The 10,970-nt window shown below is 40.2% G+C and overlaps 1 protein-coding gene across 1 annotated transcript; it reads right to left on the bottom strand.

Moving 5' to 3' along the window:
• Positions 1 to 9,079: 9,079 nt before the first annotated feature.
• Positions 9,080 to 10,610, bottom strand: GJD2 (gap junction protein delta 2). Its single transcript, XM_075501513.1, has 2 exons — positions 10,540 to 10,610; positions 9,080 to 9,923 (listed from the first exon to the last, which is right to left on the bottom strand). Exons 1-2 carry the CDS (start codon positions 10,608 to 10,610, stop codon positions 9,080 to 9,082), a joined length of 915 nt encoding a protein of 304 aa, XP_075357628.1.
• Positions 10,611 to 10,970: the final 360 nt, after the last annotated feature.

Below are 10,970 nucleotides of genomic sequence, written 5' to 3'. Positions count from 1 at the left end.
TTTTCTTTTTACTCTTCACTCTAATTTGCATGTGACATTATGTTCTTTTTCAGATAAGTCTAAGGATTTTTAATTGACATTGACAGAAGTACCCTTGTACTTTCTTAGGTAGAATTCAACTTCAAACATGCATTAGTTCTGTAATGAGTCAGGATTTCTGGATGAATGATCCAACATAAAGAATTTTGTTGTGCATATCTCTTAGCAACTGAGAAATTACAGCCTTAATTTCATAAAATAACTCTCGTGTTTATTAAACCCTTTTTTTTGCACTATGGATTGAATGCATGAATTATCAAGAGTTGCCTTGGGCATGATATTACAAGCAGCTGTCTTGCACAAGAAAAATGCTTGATGTCTTGCTGAAGAACAAGGAAGCCATCCCTGGACAAGCAAGAACTACCAACTGCCAGGGTCTTTCAGTTGTTGGGCCCATTACCGTCCCTACAAAGGCACCGGCAGGCAGGACAGAACAGGCACAACCACAGAGCTCACCACAGCTGCTGGGTCCAGGGAACGGCTGCATATGCGAGGTGACAGCCGCCTCTGAGACGTGAGGACAGGGGTGAAGGCAAGGACAAGCAGTAATCACAGCTTTCCTTCCCCACTTCTTAGCAGCAGAAAACTGGCAAAGCCAGCTCTTCCTGTTCTCTCTCTCTCTCTCCTGTGGTTTTGCTTATGCTGCTGAACAGACTGGAGCCAGTTTTGTGGTTTTTAGGTCCTGTGAGAATATGATCCACTGTCCTAGGATAAACTTTGAGAAAACAAAGTTGCTTGAATGAAAGTTTTACCTCATGGTGGATAGTTGCATGGAGTGATGCTAGCCAAAAAAAATTAGGGGGTTTAGCTCTTTTTAACAGGTATGCAAGCCATACAGTATCTTCAAGACAGGCACTCGACCAGTGGCCACTCAGGTGCTAATTACATTTAAATATTTGCACACAGGAGTGCAGCAGCCTTACGGTAGCTGTCATAGCCCTATAGTAGCATTCATAGTCTTAGAGTAGAGTAGCAGGGGAAGTTTCTGAGCAGGTCTTGTTTGACTAGGACTGACAGTCTAAACACAGTTCTATTTTTATATTTTTGTTTTAAAAGCTCACACATTTGCTAAGGAGACAGCATGGTCAGGGACCTAAGCATAGCCAGACCTCCTGACCATGCTATTGGCATGATTCCTTTTTTTCTCTTTTATTCAAAGCAGAAGGTCATTGAAACAAATGGGGAAGGAATTCATAGGCTTTTCAGTACTGAGAGGAATCAAATATCCAATGCTGCATAGCTCTTTGGCACAGTGTATCACTATAAACCCTGTAATACTGCAAAGTGTAAGCTGCTATTCCAATGGTGTGACAGTTTCAGTGTATCAAATTTGACATCTTTTCAATAAAATAAGCTAAATTTAGGTAACCATATGCTCACGCTGACAAGCCAGCTTCTCCCTGATATGTGTTTTCATGAAAGAGTACAGGAGGACCTCAAAGTTTAATTAGTTTAAAGTGAATTCAAAATACTGTATTAATTTACAGTAGAAAGGTCAAGTTGTTGAGCAAACAGCAGGGATGAATATTTTCTACTTAATACAGTAAGATTCAGCTGTACAACCTCCATTAATGTTAATGGGAGTCATGCTGCCAAATTAAAAAATCATACTAGAAATATTTTATCTGTCTATGCTCTTACTGCAGTGTAACACTGTACAATTAAAGCCCCTTCTCTCTTCACTGCCGGCAAGGCAAAGTTGAAGGGTACATGCATACAAGCAAAGCAGTCTTTTATCAACACAGATGTATTTATCATTTGTGCTTCAGTAACTTAAGAAGATGGGCCAATTTCACAATTACATTCCAGTCTTTGCATCACGTTAAGGGATTTTTAAACAACCATTCAAGAATTTTAAAAATTAATGATTTTAAAACAAACATCTCTCAGTAGTAACTAACACTGCCTTTTTGTTAGTAAGACTGCGGGTAATATACCATGATATCTATTAATTTATGTGTGATTAAACCACAAAGACTGATTTAATTTAGTATATGTTATTTATAAGATCAACATCACTCTAAAATTAACTTCTTTTTTTGATGTGTCCCACTAACCATTGTAATTCCCTTGGTTGCTCATACACCGTGGTCTTACTGGTCTAAAAGTAAGTCAAAACCTGAGATGCACACCACATAGCTGAAGGCAGACAAAATTTTCAGTCTCCACTTACATACAAATTACATGAATAAATGCAGGAGACATAATTTCTTAAAATGGAGTAATAATTAAAGTGATAAATAAAAACCACCTTTTTTTTTAATCAAACCCCACAATTCCGATGATACATAATTGTCTGCCTCATGCAAATTTAGCAAAAAAACCTGAATATAATTGCTGACATCCTTTAAGAATTACAATACCTTAAAATATGTACAGAATCTCAGTTAATTATGATAATTAAAAAAGAACAACAGAAAAATTACACATCTCTGCAGACAAAATCCAAAAAAATAACCAGAATATTAAATTGAAGAATATATCAAGAAAATTGCACCACACAGAATAAAAACAAAGCAGCTGTGAGATTAATGTAAAAATCTTAAATCATTTTAGAAATGTGTTTCCACCCCTTTTATAAATAGAGAAATGTCAATAGTTTCATGAGGTAGAAACATGAAGTGTTTCACTTTGGGGAAATTACTACAAATACATAACAGATACCACAAATTATTTACTGCTCTTACAAATTATACTCCCACTTGCATGTGAGAAAATGGTGGTAAAGAGTTGAATGCATTCCCTCTATATATACGTAAACAAAATCTTGCTCAAGTACACTTGCTTGTGGGCATTTAACAATGTCAGATGGTGACTCTTCCCTCTGAGAAGCTGTACATGTATAGAATTATACACATTCTTACACAAAGTACATTGCTAGAGCAGATTTTGTTTTCTTTTTTCAAAGGAGAAAGTAAAGACATTCCTACGGATGGTATCTTTCTTCAAAACACCTGAATCTCTAGTATATCACATGCAGTGCAAGTGCGAAAGCCCCTTTATATTTAAGTTCTTCTGACCATGCAGTAACTCCACTCATAATGTATGTTCATCACAAGTCACTCTTTAATGTGAAGCTTTAAGTCTGATCGCTCCATCTAAGTCTGCTAGATATCCGTGTCAAGTACCGTCTGTTTTCTGATGGGCAAATTTTCTGATGGCAAAATGGTTTCCATTGCAGACCAGTGGTGAAGAATGGAGTGCATTTCAAAAAACTTCCAGATATGTTAAATTCACTAAAGTTAGGGGTGAAGCTAGGGACATTAGTATTCACGATGGCTTTGGACAGTGTAATGTACCATTGAGATTCTCCAAAGAAAAGCAAGAAAATATTTGTAAATAATTTCTAGAATTTTTTCCTTACACAAGAGATAACGCAAGGAATCTTTTGTATTTTTTCATGAATGTGTTCTGAACATGCTTTTATCCCTAAACTGCATCATAAGTAGAGAAAAGTAAGCCCATAGCCCACCTGTTTTTCCTTAATACCTACAAATCCTTACTTTTTTCCCAATTTTGCTGTTATATATGCTTCCTTAATCTTATCTCCTCACAACCTGTAATTCTAATATGTTATAAAATCCCTGCTCAACATTAATTTTTCAAAAAAACTTATAGATTTGGCAAATGAAGCTTGTCATTGAAAAGGAAACCATCTCTTCCAGAGGCAATGCTGCTTTACTGGTGCAAATAATTATTTACTTTAGCACTCCTCAAAAAAAATATTTTGTTAACAGATTTAAAATATAGGATTAACTATTAATAACTCTTTTAAAAAAATAGAGACTGAGTCAATTTCAACCAGCAATATTTCGACCTTTCTCTGGGAAAAAATATGAAAATATTAATCATTATTACATCAGAAATGTAATAAAATATTTCAAAAATGAAAGTTACATTTAATTATGTACCGTGAAATATTTTTATAGATAAATCATATGCAGCAAATGCTGTTTTCAATGAAAGAAACTAAAAGTCCAGAATTGCTTAATCACTTTAGGATGTATTAATTATTCCCCAGGTACTGGTAACCTTCCTCTGTCCTTTCTAGCCACACCACATACACAAAAAGAGGTAGATTAGTAGAAAATTACCTTACTTTCTCATTCTGTTGAATATAGGAGAGATTCTCACTTTGAGGGGACATCAGAGAGTCATTGTATATGTGGGTTTCCACAAGCTAGAGATCTGATTCATCCTGTATTTCAGTCACCACTAAGAAAAAGCCGATAGATTTTAATGCAATGAAGGCAAGCCTCTTTTTAGCTGTAACTTAGATACACAGCTGCTCAGTTAAACTTGCTAAAGCAATTAGTATAGCCCATAGCCCCAGAATTTCACAGGAAAAGGGTGATTGTTGGGGCTTTTGCTTATTAAATCCATCTCTGTATCCATCTCTGAAATGCAATCTGTAACACAGTAATATAATTTAGGTAAAATTCTTTTAATAAAATTGCATATATTTAGCTATTTATATATATACATGTATATGTATGGTTTATTATCAATGCAGTGCTATGGAATTCTCCATATCTGCACTTATTTCACGGTCTGCTGACTCCTGATTGACTTCTTTAGTACATTTTAATAGACATTAATATGAAGCCCTTCCTAGAGTGCACTTTTTCTTCACAGAGATATTATCAGAGTTTCACTGAGGAGATGGTGGGGTTTATAATCTGGTGTTAGTTGCTGATACGAACCTAGTATGTTTTGTGAAAGCTTACAAGAAAATAGAATTTCTGGGAGAAGTATCCCAAAATGTCCAGGGATGGGTGTGCAGTACAGAAATAGTGTAACCTCTCCTGTTAATCTCATGAAATAATGGAACTGAGTTTTCCCCCAGCTGGGAATTGACTTGGTCCCACAGAAAACAAAGTCTCATCATTGAATTCATGAAGAACAAGACCAGACCCTAAATGAGGAAAACCTATGCCTGTTTTCTCCTCATATGTCTCAATTTTTTTATTCCCATCTCTATACTTGTACACCAAACAAAAGCCTCTAACCTGTTTCACTGAAGGAGTAAGGTGGAACATTTATATTCAAGCAAAATAAAGCCAGAAGCATGCAGGGACAATGTCCACCTGATCCATTCTCTTGCCCTACAAGAAATGTACTCTTTTAGAAGTGGATGAAAAGAATTATTCCTCACATTTAACCTTAACATTTCATGTACATCTTTTCCTATGGTTCTACATAGCAGCCGCCATGTCCTACCCTATTAGATACAATGCAGGACAAGCACTGAGCCTGCTTTGGAGTTTGTGAGTGTTTCTGACTTCTCTAGTGTAAAACAAACTAAAATCTATCTCACCACTTCTGCGATTCATTCATCTCAGTTGATCTCTTCGTTCTTCAGATTTTCCTTAAGAAAAATTAAAACCCTTATATTTCTTCAACGTCAATGGTGCCTAAAACTGAACTATTTATGGGAACAGTCAATTCAGCTCCCCCATGTAAAAATGTAGCTAGTTTTCATTATTAAAAAAAAAAATCCTAATTTTTTAAAAATCTTTTTATAGAATCTCATTGTGACTTATATATACCTAGTGAAATGGTTCAAAAGCCCTATGTAAATAGGTTTTGAAATTCACACAGGTTCAAGAAGCACAAGATCAAGCTTATGTAAAAATGAAATAATATAATTATTTTATGTAAATTTTAAAATTCCACTAAACCAATAGTGTATTAAATTCTATTGCAGTTTTCCATAAGAGCTTAGTGAACGTAATTTTTATGTTTGCACATACGATGACATACAGTGTTGTCCACCACTACAAAACAGGGTATACGATGAATAAAACAAACATGAACTCCATTTTCATATTTAATGTCTGATTCTTCCATAGATGTCAATGGCAAGGCTAATTCACTTCATCAAGGTAGGAGCAAGACCTAAGTGGCCAGTAATGTGCCCTTCAGCTTCATGTTCAATCAGTTCTATTCACTTAACACACTTTGCCATTGCTGTGACAATTTGAAAGCATTTATTCTGTAAATGAATAGTCAGCTTGCATGCAAACAGTCCATTAGCATCAATCATATGACTCTCCCATGATACATTGACAAAAAAAGTGTTTGCAATATTTCTCTTGTCCATGACAAATAAGTGGTTGGTAAGAAATTAAAAAATAACAATTGAAAAGGAAGGCTAGAACAATTGATCTCTTGACACCATTTCATTTCTCTTCTGAAATATGAAAAGCTGTATTCTATTTAGTGTAAGTACGGATGATGGCATTTCTGTTGATCAAAATATGAGTCTTTGCCTACTTTATCACCGATCCTGTTGCATAAATTAACATTTGCATTTCCTTACATATTTGTCTTCGGAAAATTCTGAAGAATCCCAACTTACTGGAGTACAAAATGTGCAACTGCATAAAATAATTGAATGAACTGAGTCACTGGCATTGACTATTATAAACAGATCCTTTCTTGGTCTTGTCTAAACAATTCTAAGGTATTAAAACCTTACAGCTATCAACACATGCACCTTCACTAGACTTTGACTAAACACTGCTATGCAGCCACTGGAAATAACTTGCATTAGGGCTTCTGCCTAATAGGAAATTATCTGAACCTGAACTAAAGCCCAGTGAATTCAGTATGAGTTTTTTCCTTCAACTTTAATTGGCACTGGATCAAGCCTTTTGCACACAATCTCCCGTTTCTTCAACATTAAAACAATGCTTATGACTGTCAAACAACATTTTTCCCTTCAATATCTACTCAAAAGGAGATTTAGCAAACCATCCCAGGACTCTGCAAAATGAAAATCAGACTTGGATTTGTGTGTCAAATAATCTTCAGAAGCTTGTTATATTGCAGATGGAGATTTTAGCTGCCATGTCATCCTTCTAAAAATAACGTGCGGGTTTCCAGTGAGCATGCAGTCAACTAGCAATATCAGTGTGCATTTATATCGCAAAGAATCATTTGAGAAATCCATCGTCATAGATTTCTATAATCAAATTGGAAAAACTCTTCATTTTTTAGATAAGGAAAAATATTTTAAAAATCTTTAAAAACATGACACATCTCAAAGTCTTTTTATGTTTCACAGTGGAAGAAAAAAAGACCACAGATGAAAGTGATAATGAATACACTATCTACGAATGAATCGACATTTTTTTAAGTGACAATGCTGGCAAACCACAAGAATGAAACGTTAAGGTATTTACTGTAAGCCAAGAGGAAAAGATTTATATGCATTATCTCCAAGCCAAAATACTATAAAATCCATTTTTAGGCTTGAAATAAAATACAATCAAAAGGCCGTTTGGGACTCTGAGCCCCTGTCTCCTTCTTATGTTATAAACTATGCCCAAATTTTCCAGCACCATTTTGGCCCTTTTCTTTAAAGAGCAGATAATATTTACTTAGGAATGCACTTGTATGGTTTTTTAGTCCTGATCCAACTCCTACTGTTGCCAGTGGGATATATTCTGTTGAGTTCAGTGGGAATGAAATAAGGTCCTTAAGAAAAACTTAGTATCCTATATTAAAATGGTTGATGTTAAAAGAGATTTATTTGTGACTGCCCCAGTGGCTTACTAGTAAGTTGATGGGACATGAACAGTGTATTTCTTGAACCAGCTGTAAGGCAGAAAAGCTGAGGTTACTATTCAGATTCCCTGATGAAAAGCTGCAATTCTTTCATTTATAGGTAAATGTACTCTGGGTATTCCCAGAGTGACCTTGGCTGCCAACTGTGTTGCCCTTAGTGTCAGCAGAAAGGCGGCTGTTGGTGTCAGTGGGCTTTGGATCAGGCTTTAAAGACAGAGAAAGCTTGCTTAAAGAGGAAAAGAGACATAACGAATAGTCCTGATTTCCCAGGTTTTGTCACTTAGAGTTTAGAATATCAACAAGACACTTTAAACCCTGAAGAATAATTGTTGTAAGTCAATTATTTTGACCCTGTATGTTTCTACAATTGTATACAGTAATAAAGAAGAACAAATCTCTCTGGCTTACAAAAAAAGGCAAGTACTTTATTTATCAATAGAGATTTTAGTTGCTTTTTACACCATTGCAATGACTAAACAAATAGCATAAAATAAACAAAGGAGAGTATAAAATCACTTTATTCCAGCTGGTATCCCAAGACAACCTTTTGACTAAGTACAGAGTTAGATGTTTCAAGTATGGCACTTATGTAAATAAGAGCAGAGAGAAGGTGATATATTCACAGTTAAAAGCAATGAACTCTGTTCCTTTGGTATGTGTGTCATCATAGGTAATCGTAGGTAAATACATAACTTGGCTGGCATGAACCAACTCCATCTTATTCATGCACATATTAGGGAATGAACTGAAATGTACTGATATATTTTGCAGATCACAACTAATGTAAGATTATTAAGGTCTCTGGTGTGTGTGTGTGTGGACAGGCAAACAAAAAAAATGGCAAAATTATATTCAGCATTTATTGTTCAGCATAACTAATTGATGCACAAACTATGATAGAAAATAGCTACTAATACACACCAGGAATAAACTCGGTGATTTAGACAAGCAAAATAATATAAGACATCTGTGAGATAGGTGAACGCAGATAACCTGATTGAGCTGTGGTCAGGTTCCGTACAGTGCAATTACCCTCCTTTTAAAACATGCTTACATCTGCACATTGCAACAGTTTCCCCCACCCCATCCCACCCCATATAGAGTATCCTTGCAGATTTTTAATATGAACATTCTACACGTTTACAACAATTAGTCAGACAGTCCAAACTGTAAACTTATCCTAATGACGACCAAAAAGCCGCTCCACCGACAGATAACACCCAATCATTAGAAAGAAAAGTAGGAATAGTAGTAGCTGTGCTGTAAGGCTAGATCAAGCATGGGTTTATAGCTGTTTTTTCAGTCTTTTACATAGCACTGCATTTTGCAGCTAGTTCAGTAAGTGCAGATCCAATACCTTAATGGCTTTCTTGGTGGTTTGATAAAATGCTTGCCTAAGCAATGTACCTTTCTCTAATGGTGTCTGGGTCTGTTCCACCTGGCACAGTGTTTCAGTTCTGTCACAGCCTCACACATAAGCTGAGTCACTTGACTGAGTCCTGCCAAAGTTAGGCATGCTCATTCTTGGCAGGTCCTTATTTCTGATTTCGTATATGGATTTCCTTTTTGCCTGTACTCCTCTCACTGCCATTTTGATCTTTCTCCAGCCCAAGTGGTTCAGTTCTGCCAAATTGAGCACCACACAAATCCCACTGACAGCAAACATGAATACCAAGAACACAGTCTTCTCAGTGGGTCTAGAGACATAGCACTCTACTTCTTTAATGCAAGGGTATCTGTCACATTCGTACATGGAAGGGACATTGAATCCATACAGAAAATACTGTCCCACTAAGAATCCAATCTCTAGGGCATTTCGAAAGACCACTTGGATGATATAAAATCGAGAAATGCCTTCTTGCCTCCTCATCTTTGACTTTGTAGTTCTGATAGCAGGGTTGGGGATTTCCTTCACTTCTAAGCAGTCTGGTTCTGCCTCTTTGGTGGAGTTCTCAGTGTTCTGCAGCACCCCATTGACAATCGTGTTCTTGATTTTCTTACTGTCCTCACGCTTCATTGAATCCTGGTCCCTCTCCAAGGTGAGGAAGACAGTGGAGTACCTCCGTTCCCGCTGCTTAGCAGACTGGTGAACGGAGTACGTTATGAAGCAAAGGCTGGGAGTGCACACCATGATGATCTGGAACACCCAGTACCTTATATGAGAAATAGGGAACGCCTGGTCGTAACAAGCCTGGTTGCAGCCTGGCTGCAGCGTGTTACAGACAAACATCGTTTGCTCGTCATCGTACACCGTCTCCCCTACAATGGCCACAATGAGTATCCTGAAGATCACCACCACGGTCAGCAGGATCCTGGAACAGAGAAGCCCGTCAGTGCGCGCCGCCGCCGGGAGCTGTCCAGTGCTGACCGGGCCCGGCGCCGCCGCGCCCCCAGCCCGGCTCCCGCCAGCGGCGGCGGCCGCCCGGCACCAGCGGCCGGCGGCGGCAGCCCCGCTCCCGCGCAGGAGGCGCGCAGCCTGCGCGGCATCGCCTCGGCGCGGCCATGTGCGGCCGCGCGCATCCGCCGCTCTCAAAGACCTCGGGCGGCGGCCAGCGCTCCCCCTGCCCCGACCTCCCTTTGGAGGCAAAGCAATGGCGCGGGCTCCGGGAGCCCCCGACGGCACGGGCGGGCGCGGCACGGGGTGCTCCGGCCGCGGGACCCCGGTGGCGGCGGGGTCTCCCCGGTGGCCGCCCGCTGCCCCCGGGCTCCTCGGGGACAAGGACGGCGGCGTTAGCGGTGTCCCCGCGCCTCGGTGACCTGTGCCGCGCACACACACACACGGGCGCTCAAGGCGCAGACCGCAAGAGCCCCGCGCGAAGGGTGCCCCGCGCGGCCGGCACCCGGCGTGTGCCGCCCACCCCCCGGCCGGCCCGCTCGGACAGAAGGGGATCCCCCCCCCCGGCCCCGTAGCTCCCCTGCAGCCCTTACCTCCCTATCATAGTAGAGTGCTGCTGCACGGCAGCTTCCAGTAGCCTCTCTAGAATAGTCCATTCCCCCATCGCTGTTCATCCGGAGACAAAGACTTGGGCAAGCGGAGGGGATCTCTTCACTTCTGCCTTCCTTCCCGCCCCCCCTTTTTTTTTCCGTTGGGGGAGGAAAAACAAACCAAAGAGCCACCCCTCTCCACCGCCCGCAGTCCGGTGGCGGGAAGGCGGCTGGAGGCGGCAGCCCTGCCGAGGACTCCCGGCTCGGCTCGGCTCGGCTCGTCTCGGCTCGGCTGTGGCCCGGCTCAGCTGGGCTGGGCTGGGCTCGGGGCCCCGCGGCGGCCGCCACCGGCCCGGCCCGCTCGGCTCGTGGCGCGGCGCGGCGCGGCGGACCCGCGGCGTGGAGAGAGGAAGGTTGGCTTTTAATGTCTTGCT

The sequence above is a fragment of the Mycteria americana genome, chromosome 5 (genome assembly GCF_035582795.1).
Source record: "Mycteria americana isolate JAX WOST 10 ecotype Jacksonville Zoo and Gardens chromosome 5, USCA_MyAme_1.0, whole genome shotgun sequence".
Lineage (NCBI taxonomy): Eukaryota > Metazoa > Chordata > Aves > Ciconiiformes > Ciconiidae > Mycteria > Mycteria americana.
The sequence above is the reverse complement of the archived record's forward strand: the minus strand, read 5'-3'. Positions and strand labels throughout refer to the sequence as shown.

What these genes read in the sequence shown, in the direction of transcription:
- GJD2 (XM_075501513.1), bottom strand. Translation starts at nt 10,610, where the DNA reads ATGGGGGAATGGACTATTCTAGAGAGGCTACTGGAAGCTGCCGTGCAG. An exon ending in CACTCTACTATGATAGGGAG is followed by an intron (nt 9,924 to 10,539) that starts GTAAGGGCTGCA and finishes TCTCTGTTCCAG; the next exon opens with GATCCTGCTGACCGTGGTGG.